Here is a 22,795-nt window from a genome sequence, read left to right as displayed (position 1 = left end):
AAATCATGTTTCTGTGACATTTTTGCGGTGTAGATATGAAAGCTACTTTGTTACCACACGGATACAGCAGAGAAGAAAAGCTAAAAACACAACACACATTTATAAAAACTAGTTACAAAATATTTCCATGACCATATCCATAGGAGTAGAGCTCTCTCTCATGTGGCAACTGAAAATATTCCCTGTCCATTCATACCTTTATCAAAACGACATCCACTGTTCTCTCCCCCTTTCCACGCAGACTGTACCTCCGCTTGTGTCGCTCGTACATCTTTCCAGGCAGTGAAAAGGAGTGGTTATTAACAGAAATGCGCTAGATTCCAACATGAAGCCCAGCCTTGTGGAGTCCTTCGTAAAGTTTGGGGAAAATGAGCAACTCTTCCCACATCTGCTCACAGAACCAGCCCCTGGGTCTGACCCTCCCTCCCTCTCTCCCACACACTCCTCCCTCCTCTCAAATTCACTGTTACTCACCGAGCCTCTCCCTCTTTTCCTGGCCTCCCTTTTACTGATACTGCTTTTTTTGGCTTTTTTGGCTGTTTTCCTCTATTCATCTATTTCCATTTTCGGTTCATTTCCCATCCTCTTATCCTCCCTTCTATCTCCATCTATTTCCTCTTCCTGTGTCTCTTTAGTGACGAGTTGAACAGTGTTGTGCTGTGATGCTGAGCGGCAGGGAGAGCGTGTGTGTCTTTGGAAACAGTCTAAGGCAGCCGGCCATGAGAGAAGCCTCTGAGGCCTGCCCTGCATACTGCCATCCTGACCCCAGGAGAGGGACGCTCTCCTACAAACGGTGATTCCTCGGCCATAAGGAAGAAGGATAAGTCTTTTCCTAAGGGAAACTATCAAATAAAAGTGTGATAGTCACATACACAGTTTAGAAAATGTTATAGCGGATGCAGTGAAATTATTGTCACTAGCTCCTAACAATGCAGTAAAATGTCAAATAACTACACAAATAATCAAAAACAAATACTGTTACTTCTCCCATAGGTTTCTATTAAATAATACTACAGTTAGTAATTGTTTTCATTAAAAACAAATATTTAAAACAAATATTTAAGTAGAAGCAGAAAATGTGAGTAAAATGACCTCAACCCCCGGGAACAGAAGATGAGGAGAATGCAGAACTGCCCTCTGTGTGGAAGACTGGGGAAGAAAGCAGGAAAAAACTACACATCTGCAGACAGATCAATGGAAAGGACAAACAGCTAGAAGCATGGCAACCATTACAAAAATGTCCACTTGACGAGAGAGAGAGAGAGAGAGAGAGAGAGAGAGAGAGAGAGAGAGAGAGAGAGAGAGAGAGAGAGAGAGAGAGAGACTTGAGACGGCTGGGGCTCTTTCCATTCTACTAACTAAAACGTCTGGGCAGCAGAGCAGAACGCAACACAACCCCAGGAACCAAGAACAACATGGTCCTAATCCTACTACTCTCCAGGGCACAATACACATAACATTAGGAGAGGAACAGAAAAGAACAGACCAAAATACATGATGTGCCCATCTTGTTTAGGGTTTTTTTTCTAGTCAGGTCATTCTCATTGGTGAAAACCTATCACTATGGAGAAGGGGGAAAACATGTGGTTTAGCTTCTCTTTTTCCACCCGACTGCGTAACTTGCAAGAAATGTCCAACCAATTCACAGTGTTACATCATTATTACAATTGCTAAGATAGTTCAAACAACTGGCAGTCTGGCTTAGCAGCCATTCTGAATAGGAAGTCACACACGAGAGCAAAGACAGGACAAAGCCATGCAAGCTGATAGAAACACACTGTGCACATAGAGTGCATAGCCAGAAAATGAGAAAACAGCACAGAACACTCTCAAGGGCACACACACACACACAAATGCACACACACACAAATCACCCTCATAGCCAAAGCTTCCTGTTTCTATTGAGACTGATCTGCGTGCCCCGCCCCCACCCGACCGTTCTAACAGTAAACACTTCCATATTTCCTCCAGCCTCTCGTGCTGCGCTAACAAACGGCGGCCTTCTATTTGAAGGCAGTCGTTTGCATGCCACAACAAACTCTCAACACATGCCTACTGTAAATAACAGCCCTTTTCAAAACATTTAAGAAGGCAGAATTCACTAAATGTCACTAAGCGTATCATTTCCCATGCTGCCTGCTCAGTTAGCATAGTGGTGTGGGTGCAGCTCGTCCCCTGGGAGAAGGATCATTTATCATAAAAGGCAGTGGGTCAGGGTGGGTTGAGAGAGAGGGGGGGGGGCACTGTGAAGGGGCCTTTGTAAAGCCCTGATGCATACAAACATAGAGGGTCTGAGACTGGGTCTCTGCTAAATACATGGCACCTGTGGAGCTCTGGGCTTAGGACCTAGGCTAGTTCAGGACCATAACCAAAAAAGACCCAGGCTGTTATAGGACTACCCTATAGGACCTACGCTGGTGTAGGACTACCCTATAGGACCTACGCTGGTGTAGGACTACCCTATAGGACCTACGCTGTTATAGGACTACCCTATAGGACCTACGCTGTTATAGGACTACCCTATAGGACCTACGCTGGTGTAGGACTACCCTATAGGACCTACGGTGTTATAGGACTACCCTATAGGACCTGTGTTATAGGACTACCCTATAGGACCTACGCTGTTATAGGACTACCCTATAGGACCTACGCTGTTATAGGACTACCCTATAGGACCTACGCTGTTATAGGACTACCCTATAGGACCTACGCTGTTATAGGACTACCCTATAGGACCTACGCTGTTATAGGACTACCCTATAGGACCTACGCTGTTATAGAACTACCCTATAGGACCTACGCTGGTGTAGGACCTCCCTACAGTAGGTGTTAGAGAGAAAGAAAGAAAAACTAACTATGTTTCCTCATAGACTCTTAGGACATTTTTTAAAACTAGGCAAGTCAGTTAAGAACAAATTCTTATTTACAATGACGGCCTACCAAAAGGCTTCCTTCGGGTATGGGGGCTGGGATAATACATAAAAATATATATATAGGACAAAACACACGTCATGACAAGAGAGACAACACTACATAAAGAGAGACCTAAGACAACAACATAGCATGGCTGCAACCTAAAAGGGTTATTTGGCTGTCCCCATAAGAGAACCCTTTGAAAAACCCTTTTTGGACCCAAGTAGAAACCTTTTGGGTTCCATGTAAAACCCTTTCCACAGAGGGTTCAACCTGGAACCAAATAGGGTTCTACCTGGAACCAAAAAGGGTTCTCCTATGGGGACAGCGAAATAACCCTTTTGGAACCTTTTTTTCTAAGCGTGTATCCTGCTGTACAACTACAGAGGACCTACGGAGGAAGAGGAAGAGAAACCAGATGGAGGGAGAAGAAGAGGGACATGTAAATACTTAGTGAAACGACTGACATTCCCCTTTTCACACACACTCACGACAGCTAGACTCACCATGGTCAGACTCAGTGAGCCATGAACAGGCTCAGTGTGTTCGTCTAGCTCCACTGATCAATCTCACTGAAGACTTCACAAGCTACCCCTTCCTCCCAACCCAATCGTCCCCAAAATCAAACAATATGGTGGAAAACCTCCTTCCTGTTATGAATGGAGCACTGAGCAGCCTCAGGACCTACTAAGTTGTACAGTGCCCAGACAGACCATTTCACTGCAGTAAGGACGAGTGCCAGATTTATAACAGCCTTAATACCATGCTCGCTTTGGTAACCTGTGAAAACTCAAAAAATCATTACCCTTCCTAATCACAATTGCTGACTAAACTGCAGGCTCTCAAGAATGCCTCTAAAATATTACTGAACCAAGGCTTCTGGAGAAGAATAAAAAACAACTTTTAATAATCTGTCTTGTCTTTTTCTTGTTAAAACCATATGAATTGCAGCGAAGAGCAGCCCAAGCACACATCTGGAGGTAGTTATACTAGAACACAACACAAGGGGGTGCCTGAGGACACACAGCCGTGGCTGGCAGGAACAGAAGCTCCATCTGCTCTGTCTTTCAGGACTTACTTCTCTCCCGGCTGCTCTCTGCAACTCTTCCCCCACAGTACTCAAAGAGTTCTGTTTTTCGAAGATTACTCAACTGTACCTCGCATTAACTCCTTCACACTAAAATCTGTGATGCATGTCAAAACAAAGCATTCCACAAACGTAACATCTTACTTCATATCATCAATGTAACATCAATAGTGAATCTGTAAGTGCTCTATATTCTCCTTTGTATGATCCATGTATTGTTGAAAACTTTGGTCATGAACATTTTCAAACAAATGTAGATCTCTGGTGCAGTCTGTCGACCAACATGCCACTCCAGTTGATGTGAAACATCTCTCTGTTGGTGACATGCACCAAGTTATTATTCCAGGCATCTCCTCCAATCTGTCCCTCTGACATGTTGTCATAATCAATGAGGCAGAAAACAAAGATTGTGAATAAATAAGATAGTTTACTCAGGCCATTTACCATTGAAAAATGTTTGTCAAGGTTCCTGTTCCTGTTAAACTCAACTCCATGATTTACGATGGAGTTGAGTGGCGACAGGTGTTGGTGGACTGGAGCTCCGACGTCACATAAAATGACATTTCTATCCAAAACGACTGAATTCAGCAACTAAAACAATAGTCCGCAATTACACACAACATTGTGTGAGTCTCTTAAAAGAGAGAGTGCTCCAGAGTTAGTGTAATTCCTTTCAAATGCTAACAATGTAGGGAGGTGGGAGTCTGGCCATGAGAGAGCTGCGATAGTGGCCTTGTCTACAGTGCCTTCAGAAAGTATTTACACCCCTTTACCTCCTCCAGATGATGTTGTGTTACAGCCTGAATTAAACATGTATTAAATGTATATTTCTTGTCACTGGCCTACATACAATACCGCATAATGTCAAAGTGGAATTATGTTTTTTGAAATGTTTCCAAATTTTGTGTGCAAAGTTTTTATCAAGGCGAAGGGTGGCTACTTTGAAGAATCTCAAATCTAAAATATATTTTGATTTGTTTAACACTTTTTTTGGTTACAACATGATTCCATATGTGTTATTTCATAGGTTCAATGTCTTTACTATTATTCTACAATGTAGAAATAGTACAAATAAAGAAAAAACCTTGAATCCAAACTTTTGACTGGTACTGTAAATCTATTTGAAAATCTATAGTAAGACTTGAAAATGGGGTGTCTACCAATGATCAACAACCAAATCAACAGAGCTTGAAGAATTTAGAAAATAATAATGGGCAAATGTTGCACAATCCAGGTGTGGAAAGCACTTAGAGACTTACCCAGAAAGACTCACAGCTGTAATCGCTGCCAAATGTATATTTCTGTATTTAATTTTCAATACATTCGCAAAAAAACAAACATGTCTTCACTTTGCCCTTATGGGCTATTGTGTGTATTGTAGATGGGTGATACATGTTTAATTCAGGCTGTAACACAACAACATGTGGAATAACTACTTTCTGAAGGCTCTGTATACATCTACATGCCACTCCCCAGATTAGCATGAGAGCAGCACAGCTCCACCACATCCACAGACTGGTGGGGGGGAACAGAAGTACAGAACAAATTAGAACTGAACAATACTAAAATACCTCATGAGGAAATACAAGTGTCATCGTTGCAGACAGAGTTTAAGCTAAACAACGTCGATGACGAGCACACGGTGAGATTGTGGTGTGATTGTTTGTGTGATTGCAACAGTGGTGCCACACACCATGTGTTTGTGGCTGAAGCATATGACATGAATGAAGTATACAGTATGAGATCATCCCAGTCACATAGGCTTTGTGGCCTATGCTGACACAAAATACCACAAGACAATCACAAAGGAAGGCTGCCTACATCTGCAAGGTCAGTCCCTCACCATAACATCATTAAGCAATAAGGCCTGAGGGGTTGTGGTATACGGCCAATATACCACGGCTAAGGGCTGTTCTTAAGCACGACGCAATGCGGAGTGCCTGGATACTGGCCCTTAGCCATGGTACAGTATATTGGCCATATACCACAACCCCAGAGGTTTTATATTGCTGTTATAAAATGGTTACTAACGTAATTAGAACAGTAAAAATAAATGGTCTGATATACCATGGCTGTCAATCAATCAGCATTCAGGGCTCGAACCACCAAGTTTTTAATACCTACTATACAACAGAAGGACACCTTTTAGAACCAGGTGGTCAAAAACCGATAATGACAATTGTATGAAACAATATGGCTTCCCATAGGAAGAGATATATTTCTAGAGCTGTGATGGAGGGCAGTGCCCTGGCCCTGCTGGTGTGGATGTATCATGCTGGTAATAAGACACTTCCTCTCCCTCCCTTCCTTCACACTTCTGCTGCTGTTGTCAGACTGTTATTTCTGCCTCCCTCTCGACGGCTTGTTTCTTACCCCTCATATCACTCCTCTCAGGGGAGAGAAGATACAGTGAGGTCATCTTTCTTTTCTTCTGGTTAAACAGGGCAGGGCAGGGCAGGGCGCACACACACAGTGAACCGCATGGCCACAGCTTTCCCAAATCTTCCCACTCGACTTTTAGAAGACAGAGTTCAACATATCAGGCCGAAAAGTGCGTCATGTTTGTACGGACATCCCCAAAAGTGAAGGCAAACGTGAAAAGGGTTTATTTAGTGAGGTCAGGTGAGACTGCTTCCCAGAAACAAATAGTCTCCCAGTCATGAAAAATGTTACATTAATAAAACTACATGTGACTTCCCCCTGATTTGTGGGAACTGGAGTCACAGTACGTTTTTACTTATGTTCCAAGTTATTAAACAACCTGGGACTGTACATTCATAAACACATGAACATAAACTCACCAGTGTAGAGTCTGCCGTGTCTGAGAGGGATTCCTTCTTCTCCTTCTCTTCTCCCTGGGATGGACAGACTATGTCTTTGTCTGGGGAGAGATACAGTAAGAGACATAGGTATGACACAGGGACTGTATGAGGACACAGGAAGAGGAATATGAAGCCATGACCTTATGGAAAAACTAACACAGAATCATCTCAGTAAATGAAACTTCATTTGAACTCAAAACACAAACTCATAATAACGAATCATACCAGTAGTGTCTAATGTATAAAATGGTCTATGCCTTGACAACCATTTGGATAGCAACAACAAAGCAGCTGTCATGCAGGAAGAGAGGAGGTAGGTTGGGGGAAACTTAGTCATTTCTATTAGGGAACAATGATGTTGCTCAGCATCAGTCAACACTGCCCTGCTATTTATACCACATCAGTGTAGATGTAGAGGATCTATTCTGCTTCATATTCCCATCCAGACGGGAAAGGGCCAGGGCGTAGCCATGTGCTTACAGACGGCCAAGATTTGGCCCGGGGCTCCGAGTGGAAGACCACCGTTCAGGCTACCTCTATTTTCAGAACCTACTGTAAGGTCTGGTGAGATCATTGTGTTGTTGCTTGGATACACAGACTGACATACATAAATACACAGCAAGCTCCATTCACATAGCGCTCTAGTTGACTGATATGAAGCCTTTGACCTTTTCAGACTGACTAAAGGACCAGAGGCCAGAGTCTCATGTTATTTTTCTCCTGAAAATTAAGCTTCTCTAATTCACATACTGAAGCTGACAATATTATGGACTTAAGTTACATTTGGTTCTAGTTTCTGTTTGGGGACTTGTTTGACGTAAATATTCCGCAGTTCAACATCGCCAGAATGTCATGACAAATGACAGCCTCTCTCTAGCAGCAGTTGACACACAGCTGAACTAATGGTCACATGCTCAGAGTCATACGACGGTGTGCTATGCCTCAGAGCAGGCGGTGCACTTCAACAGCGTTTGAGCGATGCACACTGGGCCTGAACTTAGCAGCTGGGCCAGGCTCAGAGACTGTATACAGTAGAGGAGGGGTCTCCAAAAGGTAGTTCACCAGCTAACAGCAGCTCCAGCCATCCTCAAGTTTCAAATGTTTAATTAGTTGTATGTAGGGGATACGCCTGGTGTACATCGTCCAATCAAATGCCTACTTGCAGGTTCCTTCTCCACAATGCAACAACAATAAGAAATAATACAAGATAGGAACACAACCTATGAGTAGCTTTGCCAAGCAATTCTGAAAGTACGTGCAGTTTATCACCCTGTGCGTAGCCAGTTAATGATGCTAATGATAACCGTCGTGAGGGTAGACAGAAAAACGTTCCCCAAAAACATTCTCAAGTAAATGTTAATTGCTAAGCAGGCTTACCTGACAGAATATGATTATTTGTATCAATTGGTTGGCCATTGTTTTGCAAACTAAGTGCTGCATCAGTAGTCCTAACAGCAGAAACATTCCTAGACAGACACATTCCTCTCTTGTTTAATACACAATTAAAGGTGTAAAACACAACAACAAAAGAATCGCCTCAAAATGGGTCTTCTGATGCATTGACATTGACTCAGAACATACATTTTCATGAATTCTCTATGAATATGTGTATTATTGAGAGTTAAAAAAAAAAAATCTAAAACCAGGAAAACATCCTGAGTCAATGTCAATGCATCAGAAGACCAATTTTGAGGTCTGGGAAAATAACTAAACAAATGTGATTTTTTTGTGTGGCGTAATTAACCTTAAATTGTGCATTAAACAAGAGAGGAATGTGTCGGCCTAGGAATGTTTCTGCTGTTAGGCCTACTGGAAAAAAACGGAATTCCAGAAAATACAAAATATCGTTTTATGGGGCCCCTCATAGTTGCTTATGAACCATTATTTTACCAGTTATATTGACAGAAAACACATCTCTTGTACATCAAGGAACAGGGGGAGAATAGAAGAATGTCCCTATTTGAAAAAAATAAGTATAAAAATGATGCTAGAAATGGTTGGAGACAAAATGTAAATGAAATATGAGCAAAAATCGACAAAAACTCTTCCTCTTTGAAAAATGTCAACTAAAAAAGCATTCAGCAATAAATTAATATCTATGATAAATCAATATAAAAGAGCCATAATTAGCTACAAACTAGCTATATGTGTATTATTATGTGGCCATACCTTTCACTGGCTTGTCAAGCTGTCTTAAATCTTCAGAATGCTCTTCTTTAGTATCCAGTGTTCTCACACACACACCATCCAGGCTTTCCAGTGTGTCTGAAGACAGAAGGCCCAAGGACATGCCAATGACTACTTCCACAGGGGAGCTGTACTGCTCGTCATACAGGCCTTTTCCATTGTCTAGCTCCAATGGGGAAGTCAGCTCTGGATTCAGGGATGTACCACTGTCTGGGTGTGTAAGGGTGGTCAGGGTCAAGTCACTGGGTGTATGTGTATGTTCAGGTGGGGCTGGTGGGGCCGTGCTCTCTGGGATGGCCTCCTGATGTGTCAGCTCTGAGGATCTCTCTGGGGAGATAGAGGAGGAGGAGGATATGACCTCAGCACTCTGTCTGTCCACAGCCCTTTCATCATGTAATAACGTGTGCGAGTGGGAGTCTGCACACTCTCTGCTGGCTTCTACACTTTCTTCCTGTGTCAGACTCAGGCCTGGTAGTTGGGCCTCCACTCCATTCTCACTCCCATGTGTGGTATTGGACAGATCACTGTTCTCCTCTCCCTGTCTGACATGAGGCTCATCCGCTCCCTTTGAGGGGTTCTTGACCATCACATCCTCCTCTAATGGACTTGCTGAGACAGTCGGACCCCTGTCTGAGGTGCTAAGGTTCTCAGTGGCCTCAGACACCGTGACCCCTGACCTTCGTGCAGTGTCTTTGGGTCCAGTCTGATGCTTACTCTGGCTCTCTGCGGCAGCTTCCTGTACCTGGCCTCCCTCCAGCATGGAGTTTGAGTTGCATTGTTCTAGGCTTGCTACAGCAGCTGCTACTGCTACAGCCACCACTGCTACTGCTGTGGCTGCTATTTCCTCTCTACATGCCAGAGAGTCTGCCTCTTCTAACGATGCCCACTGTACAGACACCTTCTTCCCAGGGGCCTCCTGTCCTGTGACTGTCCCCTCCTTAGACAGCTTGTCTGTGGAGCAGCCGACAGACTGGACGAGTTCCCCCTCCTCAAAAGGGGATGTGTGGACCGTGACATCACAGTGTTGTCGTCCCATGGTCTCTCCACTCTCTCTGTCCTCAGCTGTTCTGTTGGCTAAATCAGTGGACGGCTGTTCCTCACATTCCTGCCCAGTCTCGTGGCCCTGGCTGTGGGTGCCGTTCTGGTCCCGCCTTGGCTGTGGTGGGGTTGCCACTACCTCCACTGTATCCTCAACTTGCTGATCCAGGACCTGCTGCTCATTGGGTTCTTTTGCTGTAACGTAACCTGGTCCGTGTGAATGGTTGCTCTTGATCTCTCCCTCCACCATAATGGGGCTCTGCTTCATGCTGTTTGTGTCAGTCTCTCCACTTCTGCTGCTGGTTGTCTCAGTGCTACCGTTGGTCTGTTGGCTGGGGTTTCCTGCCTCTGTCTTTCTCTCGTCTGTACCGCCCCTCTCAGACTCCCAGGTCTGGTTGCTGTTATCGGCCCACTCGGGCTCCACAGAATAACTTGTCACTGCTGTAGTGGTTTCCTGTCTTTGTTCGGAGTCCTGTGCCTCTACAGCTTGTGCCTCATGGCGGCTCACAGCTCCCGTCAAGGTCTGAAGAGTACATTCAGAAGTGGCCTCAGCATACTCCACCTCAACCTCACCGCTATGTTTATCGTGCTGTCCATTCTCCACAGGAGCCCCAGACTCCATCTCCTGGATGTTCTCAGGCTCGCCCTGCCTTTCCATAGTCCTCTGAACACTTGTGTCCCCACAGCCACTACTGCTGCTGCCTGTAGTCCTCAGGGACTGATGCTTAGCTTCCGTGTGTTCCTGAGACTGCGCGTGGCCCATGGCTCGTGAAGCCTTTGTCGGAGCAGCAACAGCCTTATCGCCCGTCTCAGTCTCTGCTCTCCACTTCTCGTTCTCTTCCTGGTTCCTTTTACAGCGCCCTGCCTTGCTGCCCTGGGTGGCAGTGATTACGCCTGTCCTCTCTCTATCAGCTTCCTCCTGCTGGTCTCCACAGGATGGTGCGCTGAAAGCCGGAGTCTCGCCCTCTCTCCGCTGCTGGGCATGGCTGTGGGGGGGCTGGGACTCTGTGGCTGAGTGTGCTGATGTGTTGCTGATACCACTGGATCCTGCTGTTGTGTTCAGCTCATCTGGTGACTGCTGCTGGAGCACATGATCTTCCTAAAGCACAAACAGAAACACAGTGTGAATAACAAATGACACAAATAATAAATCACACACTATTTATTATACACACACACACATTAACTTCCTGTAAAGATAAGATGTACAAAAAATCTTTCAGAGCAAACAAACGGAGAGCATGCAGGTAACTCACAATAGGCCATGTTTTCTCTTTTGGCAGATATTAATTAGCTAGCTAGTGCACACAAGATTTGGTTGTAGGATCTGAGAGTACATACTGTACTGTATGAGCCCTTAGCTCCATTAGGAGCTGTAAGGAATACCTCAAGTCATGATTTAAAACAACAACATGTGAGAGTTCAAATCAGAAAGAGATGAAAGCAGACATGGTTTAAAAGCAGATAGAGTTTAAAGCAGAGTTATATATCTCACATTGTCGTCTCTGTGGCGCTGTATGAGTTTCTGTAGCTCCTCCACCTCTCCCTTTAGGCTGGGCAGAGGTTTCCCTAGCAACGTGTCCACCGTCAGGGTGTATGTGTTCAGTTTAGGGTGGTGCTGCAGCACTCGGCCTCCTGGGTAACACTGTCTCTCCTCCGTCTTTATCCGGGTCTCTGACAAGGTCTCAACCCTGCCCAACACAAACAGAGCACACCGTGTCAGAACGGAGGTAGCCAAATGACATAGCACTGATTCAGCATTCAGCACCACTACCTACGCCCATAATATATCACCTAGTGTGAATGACAGGTTCATTCCGGGGGTAGGAATGCACTGGAGACATGGTGTACTACCAAACCTTTCATCAATCGACCGCCAACCTCCAAACTGGTTCAGCTTCATTGTATTGCTACTTCTACTCGGTCAGCTTTCTGGTATTTAATTCATTGTTCTACGGTATCAGTGGAATTGAAAATGAAAACACTACCTCTCCCTTTCTAATCTACTTCACGTCAAAACACTTCTACCGAGTAACAAAAATTAAGAAAAGAGACCAAACATGGCTGAGCTAAAATTAAGTTTCCTTCATGGTTCTAGACTAAATGTGTCTTGTAATGGGTAAACCCAGGCAGGGTCGAAACGTCTATAGCAGTGTATTGTCTTGTTGAGCTGGCTCTGGGTCTGTCTCTGCCTGGGTAGAGTCACATTTTCTACTCTCTTACAATGCGTGTAACTGACCCCAACTGACTCAGGGGTGATGATGTCACTGCTGGTACACTCCGGTGAGAGACACAACAAAACAATCTATTTCCATAAATAGGGCTTTAGAAACAAAAGGAATGAGGGAGTATGTAAGTCCCCCTCTAGCCCCAGCCCCATGAAGCCCCTGGGACAGGAGTGCAAACCTAGGTTCAAAAAGTATTTGAAATCATTTAAAATACTTAATCTGTGCTTGATTGAGCTTGCCTGGCATATTGGACCAATGGAACAGTCCCAAAAACGTCATATCCCGGCCATATGGTACCTCCAGGCCGGTTAGAGCAAACACTAAAAGATTTCAAATGGTATTTTAAGCCAGGTCTGCAGTAGTGATGCGATCTGGAGCTGTTCTCACCTGCCTCATGGCGCTCAGTGCCAATGCAGGGCAATAAAGGGCTGAATGGGTGTCCATGGCAACCCCCTGACATCACTCAGTGGGGACTGAAAGGCAAGACGCAGGGCGGGGAAAGAACAGAGGCATTCTGTGGGGCCTGAGGCAGCCTCAACTCTCTCCACATCCAGGGGAGATATCTTAACAACACACAGAACTGCACTATACATGTTAGAGCTTTTACTACTTTATTACTGGATTACTAGTATACAACTTAACCAACTTCTTCCCACAGTCAGCAGGTGGAATTAACACATGTATGCTGTCTTCAGAGTTGGAATTCAGTCATGACACCTAACAGTTTTCTTGTGCCAAATAACAGCAGGCCCTCAGCTTCTCCCTGACCTGAACTAATCCTGTCTCAGAGCATTTAACACCAGCAGCCAGGTGACTCAATCTCTCTACTCCCAGCTTAACTCAGGACTACTTCAAAAACATACCAGCTTCCCCTAACAATATCAGACAGACAGGCTTGGTGTCCAGGTGAAGGAGTACAGGTAGTGTAGGTAAGAAGAGAATGCTGGTCTGGTATGGAGAAAAGCTACAGCTTGGTTCTCTTCTGTAACACACACACACTAACTCTCCGAGGAGCTCCCACTAGGCCCTTTTCTTTCCTATGGTTATAAGGTTTCACCGCCTCCACCAAACCAGGGCACGGCCGACAGACACCCAGGATCCGGTGACCCAGGGGACAGCCTGTGTGACGCAGACCGACCGAGAGACACCGTTGATGTGGCCTGAGAGTGTCCCTGGGACAACTCTTTACTGTTCCTGGTCAGCACAGGATAGCATATCTCTGTCAAGGTGACACCTCAATCTCCATGTTATAGAGAAAGCTGATGATCTCAGGTGATCTCTGTAATGAGGTTGCTCATATGTGCTCAGCTGGAGAACAGATCACCACTGTGTCACGGACACTGATGGAACAGGTAAACAAACTGGTTTGGTGAGGTGCCAGTGGAGGTTGTGTTCATCGTCTACCAATAGGACAGAACTACCCCTGCTAAATCAAATGTGATAAAGCTCTGACAGTTTGTATACAAGGACCCGAGAACATCTATTTCCCGCCACTTGTACCTGTGGTGCCTGGTGTTTTTATACAGCTCAGATGTGTCACAGAGCACATGAAAACAGACCCATACAGCTATCACAGCCGGTGAGAACGCTGTGCAGTCTATGAGCTGTCATCTAGCACGTACACTTTTCCTCCTAATTCTAGGTACATTTTGTGATTTAATCCCACGACAAAAGACCCATACTAGTCTGATTTGATGTACTTTAACAAAGTGCATATAAATAAAGTTGGATTCTGTGGTGATTTCTGTGCTGACTTCAGCTGTTTACAGCAGCAGTCCGGAGTTTGTCCTTGGTCCGGCTGCTTATCTGTGTGTACCGCCAACACTCCAAACACATTTCAACATCCACAACAAGTCCCTCCTAACCATAGAGCTGCTCCCATTCCCATGGTTAGACCTCTCGTTGATTTGGATTCCAAATCCTAGTTTGCTAGCTAATGTCTCGAAGAATATAGGAGTGCAAGAGTATGTGTTCAAAAAAGAGGAAGAGGTGCTAGGTAAAGATGTGACGATGTTGAGAGCCAATAAATACTGTGGAGAGGGCTGTGCCTTTCATTCACAGATAAAACAGCAGAATATATTATGATGACACTGTTAGTTCAACCAGTTCTGATGTTCAGCATAAAGTCTGTCCCAGGTTTAGTAGAAACGATTGGCTAGCCAGCCTACTCCCATAGAAACATAATAATAACGTATCTGAAGTTTATTACTAGTGTAATAAAGGCTATTAAAAGGTTATTCGTGTTTAGATCCTGTGTGTAATAAACAGTATGTGATCCAGTTAAGTACTTACTCAGTGAAGAGCTGCTGTAGCTGGTCGTGGCCCCTCTTCTCTGCCACGCTGACTGGTGTAGAGCCCTGCTTGTTGGGCAGTCTGAGAGCCTCTCTGCCTCCTGGCTGCTGGAGCAGAAACAAGGCTACCCTCCGCAGACCGCGCCGAGCCGCAAAGTGCAAGAGGGTCTCGTGTGGACCGGGCTCAGCTGAAACGGGACACACAGGGAGGGAGAGTTACACTGGGCTCAGACACGGTCAACAGTTACAGCCTTCTAACTAGAACACAACACACATTCAACGATGTCCTGCCAGTGAGCATCCAACAACACTCCTCTGCTTAATATCCAACCTGTTTTCTCTACTACCGTGTGACCAATAATCTGTTTTGCAGCACAGTATGTTCACATGTAAATCCCTCAGTGCGTTTGCAGGCGGACACGGTCGTCCCTCTCTCCACTCTCCCTAACACCTCCCACCTTCGCTATCAGCCTTAACTGATAACCCTGTCAGAGTCCCGCCCCCTAACCTGTGTGACACACTGTTCTTCCTGAGTCATATGTCTATTAACCCCACCCCCTCCTACCCTCTCACTCCTACAGGTCAGACTGCTGATTCTCTGCTTCAATGAGTCACCAGGAAGGCCTGACTAACTGTGTCTAACTAAAAAAACACACAGCTATAGTCCAATTCAGTGTGAGTAAGTGATTAAGTCTTATGGAGACCTTCTGCCTACCGATCACAATGATGTAGTAGGAGATACAGTGAGGCAAAAAAGTATTTAGTCAGCCACCAATTGTGCAAGTTCTCCTACTTAAAAAGATGAGAGAGGCCTGTAATTTTGGTCATAGGTACACTTCAACTATGACAGACAAAGTTAGAAAAATAAATCCACAAAATCACATTGTAGTGACATCTTTAATGAATTTATTTGCAAATTATGGTGGAAATTATGGTGGAAAATAAGTATTTGGTCAATAACAAAAGTTTATCTCAATACTTTGTTATATACCCTTTGTTGGCAATGACAGAGGTCAAACGTTTTCTGTAAGTCTTCACAAGGTTTTCACACACTGTTGTTGGTATTTTGGCCATTTCCTCGATGCAGATCTCCTCTAGAGCAGTGATGTTTTGGGGCTGTTGCTGGGTAACACTTTTCAACTCCCTCCAAAGATTTTCTATGGGGTTCGAGATCTGGAGACTGGCTAGGCCACTCCAGGACCTTGAAATGCTTCTTACGAAGCCAGTCCTTCGTTGCCCGGGTGGTGTGTTTGGGATCATTGTCATGCTGAAAGACCCAGCCACGCTTCATCTTCAATGCCCTTGCTGATGGAAGGAGGTTTTCACTCAAAATCTCATGATACATGGCCCCATTCATTCTTTCCTTTACACGGATCAGTCGTCCTGGTCCCTTTGCAGAAAAACAGCCCCAAAGCATGATGTTTCCACCCCCATGCTTCACAGTAGGTATGGTGTTCTTTGGATGCAACTCAGCATTCTTTGTCCTCCAAACACGACGAGTTGAGTTTTTACCAAAAAGTTATATTTTGGTTTCATCTGACCATATGACATTCTCCCAATCTTCTTCTGGATCATCCAAATGCTCTCTAGCAAACTTCAGACGGGCCTGGACATGTACTGGCTTAAGCAGGGGGACACGTCTGGCACTGCAGGATTTGAGTCCCTGGCGGCGTAGTGTGTTACTGATGGTAGGCTTTGTTACTTTGGTCCCAGCTCTCTGCAGGTCATTCACTAGGTCCCCCCGTGTGGTACTGGGATTTTTGCTCACCATTCTTGTGATCATTTTGACCCCACAGGGTGAGACCTTGCGTGGAGCCCCAGATCGAGGGAGATTATCAGTGGTCTTTTATGTCTTCCATTTCCTAATAATTGCTCCCACAGTTTATTTCTTCAAACCAAGCTGCTTACCTATTAGTCTTCCCAGCCTGGTGCAGGTCTACAATTTTGTTTCTGGTGTCCTTTGACAGCTCTTTGGTATTGGCCATAGTGGAGTTTGGAGTGTGACTGTTTGAGGTTGTAGACAGGTGTCTTTTATACTGATAACAAGTTCAAACAGGTTCCATTAATACAGGTAACGAGTGGAGGACAGAGGAGCCTCTTAAAGAAGAAGTTACAGGTCTGTGAGAGCCAGAAATCTTGCTTGTTTGTAGGTGACCAAATACTTATTTTCCACCATAATTTGCAAATAAATTCATAAAAAATCCTGCAATGTGATTTTCTGGATTGTTTTCTTCTTATTTTGTCTGTCATAGTTGAAGTGTACTTATGATGAGAATTACAGGCCTCCCTCATCTTTTTAAGTGGGAGAACTTGCACAACTGGTGGCTGACTAAATACTTTTTTGCAACCACTGTATCTCCTACTACTTCATTGTGATCGGTCTCATTTATCAATCATATGAAGGCACAAATCTGTGCGTAATCCATGCGTAGGATCATGTACACGCAAAGTGTGAGATTTATCAGTATAAACATTTGGATGGGTGTGTGTGAAATTACACACAACCATGACCATGCGTACACACGTGCCAAGTGCTGGAATGAGGGAGCTGCTTGTCAAGCACAGAATGAGGAAAACATATATGTTGACCTTTTTTTAAATTATGATAGTGGGCCTAATAATGATGATAGTGGGCCTAATAATTATGATAGTGGGCCTAATAATGATGATAGTGGGCCTAATAATGATGATAGTGGGCCTAATAATGATGATAGTGGGCCTAATAATGATGATAGTGGGCCTAATAATGATGATAGTGGGCCTAATAATGATGATAGTGGGCCTAATACTGATGATAGTGGGCCTAATAATAATGATAGTGGGCCTAATAATGATGATAGTGGGCCTAATTAATTGTATTACCATTGTGAATTCATGCAACATATCTTGAGAGGCTATATATAATTTGACCATATCAGTGCCTTTGTTACAATATTAATCAATATAAAGTACAGTCATTTTGCTAAATTGGAGGCACGTGTGAAATTGAAACCTCTGTTGAAATACTATAAACCAGTGAGACAATGATAAAAGGCTGATCATGTTGGAAGATTTGGCACACGCTGCATTTCGCAGAGAGTGCTTTTTTTTAGAAACAGGTGGGACTTTTTTTGCAGAAAGTACAGATCGGTTCATCAGATATCGTTTCCCAAAACCAATCTCATAGGATCTTTGTGAGGATGTGAGACCTACTTTAGAAAGGCCAACGTTCCATTCCGGTGCACATCAAAGAGCTATCTAGCCTCTGGATTTTGGCCACAGACACATTTCTGCGGGAGATTGCAGATCGGCATCTCACATCCCTCTATGAGCCAATGTTTTGGATGCAATCATCAGCAAAACACCATCGCACAACAGGGTGAAGTCAAGAGGGGTTTCTTTGCCATCAATGGGTTCCCAAATATAAACTGAGCAATAGACAGCACCCACATCACCATAAGAGCACCATCCCATAATGAGTTCAACTATGTGAACAGAAAAGGTTTCCACTCTTTCTGTACAGGTGATAGGTTATGTGAAGCGCAAAAAACACTGCTAAATGTGGAGGCCTACAGAAGGGAGCTGTTGAGGATGGATGGCTTATTAGTGAGCCTACTCATTTGAACTCTATTTTCAATTGCTAAGGCAACTTGAAATGGCCCAATTGGTCCTCGCTATATACTTACGTTTGAATTTTTAATGATCAAAATATAACCGAGGCAGCCAAATTAAACCTTTTGGTTCAGTGTTTTGTTCTAAGCTTTTTTTGGTTGCGCCGTTGTAGGCTATTTCATGGTATGGCGTTGTATATTCCCCACTGGCTTTAAAGAGATGATTTTTACCATAGATGGTGGTCACTGTTTACCCACGACTGCGTGGCAAAACAAGACTCCAAAACTATCATTAAGTTTGCTGACGACACAACAGTGGTAGGCCTGATTACCGACAACGATGAGACAGACTATAGTGAGGAGGTCAGAGACCTGGCAGTGTGGTGCCAGGACAATAACCTCTCCCTCAATGTGAGCAAGACAAAGGAGCTGATCGTGAACTACAGGAAAAGGCGGGCTGAACAGGCCCCCATTAAAGGGGCTGTAGTGGAGCGTGTCGAGAGTTTCAAGGTCCTTGGTGTCCACATCACCAACAAACTATCATGGTCCAAACACACCAAGACAGTTGGAAAGCGGGCACGATGACACCTTTTCCCCCTCAGGAGACTAAAAAAATGTGGCATAGGTCCCCAGCTGCTCAAGAAGTTCTACAGCTGCACCATCGAGAGCATCCTGACTGGTTGCATCACCGCCTGGTATGACAACTGCTCGGCATCTGACTGTAAGGCGCTACAGAGGATCATGCGTACGGCCCAGTACATCACTGGGTCAAAGCTCTACACCCAAGCCATAAGACTGCTTAACAATTCATCAAATGGCCACCCGGACTATTTACATTCATACCCCCCATTTGTTTTTACACTGCTGCTACTCGCTGTTTATTATCTATGCATAGTCACTTCACCCCACCTACATGTACAAATTACCTCAACCAACCTGTACCTCCGCACACTGACTCGGTACCGATACCCCATTTACACAGCCCCGTTATTGTTATTTTATTGTTTAATTTTAAAATTTAAAATTTACATTTTATTTGGTAAATCTTGTCTTAACTCTTTCTTGAACTGCACTGGTGGTTACGGGCTTGTATGTAAGCATTTCACAGTATTGTATTCGGCACATGTGACAAATAAAGTTTGATTTGAACCAAATAGCCAAGGTAGTGCACGAGCACTGAGAAGAATTGGTATTTATCAACAGTTATCATCTCGTACCACTGTGAGTATGACGCTCGTAGGATTGTTTGATAAATCACACTTTTTCTATGCGTACAAACATTCTAAATTCTGTTCGTGAGTAGTATTTTAGAATAGTTTCTACACAATGTTGATAAATGAGGCCCCAGGAGTCTTGAAGCAGAGATTGTAATCACCACTGCAGAGTAGAGGTTGTTTTTATGTTTTGGTGTCATTTTCCTGTCAGAAGATGGCAGAGAAAAAGGGAAGTAAAACAAGAACAGGCACTGTATTTCGTCACACTGTCAGACACACAATACAAAAAGAACAAAACAAATGTTAGGAAATTGTAATACCCAAACTTACCATAATGCCTACAGTGGCAGATGAGAACGCCTAGAGTCATTGACAGGAAATTATCAACGTGAAAAATAAAAATCAACCCCGCTCCAGATCTCTACAGACTCAGTTCAGTGGATCTGATTTGTAGAAACACAGAGACAAAATGAGCATGGGCCGTCATTTCCTCTCTGTCAGCCCCATTCTATGGTAGAACTCTCACTCCAACAACCACTTACAGGAGTAGGGAGAGACACTAACAAATCAGATTTTCCACCAGTGCTGGATTCTCATGGCTACTTTTCTCCCACAAACCCCCAGTCTAATAGACGCCGGGCGATGCGCTGGAATGCTAGCAGATCCTCTGTTGGCATTTAGAGCGCTGGCAGCCGATTTGACAAGGGATGAAATATGCCTTTAGGAGTTTTTCTGCGTTTTTCATGATATTAATGCCCCTCTGTGCTTTATTTTACTCAGAATTAGTTTTTGGCTGTGGCCGGGAGGTGCCAGTAGAGCCACCTAACAAAGACAGCCTCTAGGCCAGACGGTGCCATCATGCAGCTAACAGAGAGAGCCTCTGCCAGCAGAGCCAGCTAACAGAGAGAGCCTCTAGACCGGGCGGGGCCAGCAGAGCCAGCTAACAGAGAGAGCCTCTAGACCGGGCAGGGCCAGCAGAGCCAGCTAACAGAGAGAGCCTCTAGACCGGGCGGGGCCAGCAGAGCCAGCTAACAGAGAGAGCCTCTAGACCGGGCGGGGCCAGCAGAGCCAGCTAACAGAGAGAGCCTCTAGACCGGGCAGGGCCAGCAGAGCCAGCTAACAGAGAGAGCCTCTAGACCGGGCAGGGCCAGCAGAGCCAGCTAACAGAGAGAGCCTCTAGACCGGGCGGGGCCAGCAGAGCCAGCTAACAGAGAGCCTCTAGACCGGGCAGGGCCAGCAGAGCCAGCTAACAGAGAGAGCCTCTAGACCGGGCGGGGCCAGCAGAGCCAGCTAACAGAGAGAGCCTCTAGACCGGGCAGGGCCAGCAGAGCCAGCTAACAGAGAGAGCCTCTAGACCGGGCGGTGCCAGCAGAGCCAGCTAACAGAGAGAGCCTCTAGACCGGGCGGTGCCAGCAGAGCCAGCTAACAGAGAGAGCCTCTAGACCGGGCGGGGCCAGCAGAGCCAGCTAACAGAGAGAGCCTCTAGACCGGGCAGGGCCAGCAGAGCCAGCTAACAGAGAGAGCCTCTAGACCGGGTGGGGCCAGCAGAGCCAGATAACAGAGAGGGCCTCTAGACTGGGCGGTGCCAGCAGAGCCAGCTAACAGAGAGAGCCTCGGGGCAAGGTGGCCTGCTGCTAGCTCCAGTTTCAAGGCTCACTGTGCCTCACCAAGGTGCCCTGGACCAGCTTCAGGAAATGCCAGGGCTGGATAAGGCATTAAAAAGCTGGTCCACTCTACCGGCAGGTTGGGGAGAGGAATGAAATGTTCCTAACCTGACTTCAGCATCATCTATTCTAAAAGGACCATTCATCTTTCCCCCTTTTCTTTTTTCAAACATCAAAGAGTTTTGGAATCAAATATTATCAGGGAAGACCTCAGGTAATAGTGGAACCGGAGCATATGCAAAGCACAGGGGATATAAGCAGTCTCACATGTCCTACCAAATAGAGGACAGCATGCTTTCATATGGGTGCACGTCAGACCCAGAACCACTTGAAGCATATAAACCGGCCAATCTGACAGGTGTTTTCTAGCTCGCCATACATTGTTGGCTTGTTCTGTACATTGTTACTAGGCAGACCCCTGTGCTCTTACATGCTGAATCCCTGAGAAAAAAAGGATCAAAGCCATTCTGATACTATAAACCTATCCCAATGTGTTTAATAGTGATATATCTATCACTGAGTGGACAAGACAAAGCAGTCCTTTGAGAGGCTGATAGGAGGGGCTCTAGCTCTGTGAGTTTTTGTGTTCCTCTTATCTATTCCTGACAGAGGTACTGGTTTACAACCCAGACAGAGGCACTGCTCACCACATCAGCAGTCAGTGGCACAGCTCTGACAGAATGCAGGAATTGGAACTAACATTAGAGGACTAAACACATTCTGTTAGTATTACAAGCTGTCATCAGTCAAAGCTAAATACACAGATGGTAGACTAGACGCAGACATGGGTACACAGCATACCGATTTTAGGGCTTTGGGATTCAGACCATGGTTGTGTCCCGATCCAAAGGGCAGCTGCCTGCTGCCTACCTGCTTCCAAATGAACCTATCTTAGTAGGTAGCACTTTCCATTTGGGACAAGGCCCAAGGCAGCATCACGTCATATGGCATTCCCATTCCACTGAGCGCGAGACATTTGTTTACCTCGTAGTCACTGTAGCAGGGTGAGCTAGCAATTCAGTGAACAACTATCCCAAAATTGAAATATTTGACATGAATAACAAGTAAACAAGTAACAGAGTCGATATCCTCAGTACCTGTTAATGAATTAAGTTGACACCGACAAGAATAATTATCCTACGTTATAGGGTCCTCCTCTCACATATTGCTTGGTGTGCTGCTCCATCGTTGTGGACATGACAGGTAAGCTTGCATGCATGATAGAGGCTATGATTTTTTTTGTTTACATAGCTAAATAAGCTATTTTACTGAGTGTTTAGGAATTATTAATAACCATAATAGTGGTGTTTCAGTGTGAAGCTAATATTGCATTCGAGCTTCTATTGTTTTTTCTAATAAGTAGGCTCGCATTGTGATTAATTCATACTATCAAACCATCACACCCGTGCATATTATTAAATGACACGGATGTTCAAGATAACGTGGTGTTATATTAGTTGACAACTAATATTGAAAGGTGATATGATGCAATCTAACTAGATTAGAAGGCTACTTCAACTTAATGTCAGCTGGGGAAAAAAACAAGGTGTTGTGGGTTAGCCTCCCCGGCAAAGGATACAGGGGATGCTACCTTCAAAATAGCCGAATGAAGAGTTCTGATTAGACGGAGTACAACTACGACCGGAAGGACTTTTTATAGCAGGTTAGGAGAATCTACGCAGCAGGTTATGATAATTAAAGTGGCAGGTTGGGGACTTAGGTTAAGGTTAGGAAAAGGTTCAGACAGAGTTAGATAAAAAT

At 44.8% G+C, this 22,795-nt stretch overlaps 1 protein-coding gene across 9 annotated transcripts in view; it reads right to left on the bottom strand.

The window, feature by feature from the left end:
* Positions 1 to 22,795, bottom strand: part of LOC123999463 (A-kinase anchor protein 13-like) — a 173,909-nt gene that overhangs the window by 58,278 nt on the left and 92,836 nt on the right. For 8 of the 9 annotated variants that reach the window (XM_046305293.1, XM_046305312.1, XM_046305319.1 and 5 more), the window contains exons 5-8: positions 14,568 to 14,754; positions 11,543 to 11,738; positions 8,992 to 11,146; positions 6,802 to 6,881 (exon numbers count right to left, since the gene is read on the bottom strand). In XM_046305293.1, coding sequence (XP_046161249.1) covers positions 6,802 to 6,881; positions 8,992 to 11,146; positions 11,543 to 11,738; positions 14,568 to 14,754 — 2,618 coding nt within the window. Of the gene's footprint in view, positions 1 to 6,801; positions 6,882 to 8,991; positions 11,147 to 11,542; positions 11,739 to 14,567; positions 14,755 to 14,840; positions 14,949 to 22,795 lie in introns of those variants that run through there. The other variant, XM_046305360.1, reaches the window with a different exon arrangement.

This window comes from Oncorhynchus gorbuscha, linkage group LG02, assembly GCF_021184085.1.
Source record: "Oncorhynchus gorbuscha isolate QuinsamMale2020 ecotype Even-year linkage group LG02, OgorEven_v1.0, whole genome shotgun sequence".
Classification (NCBI taxonomy): Eukaryota; Metazoa; Chordata; class Actinopteri; order Salmoniformes; family Salmonidae; genus Oncorhynchus; species Oncorhynchus gorbuscha.
The sequence above is the reverse complement of the archived record's forward strand: the minus strand, read 5'-3'. Positions and strand labels throughout refer to the sequence as shown.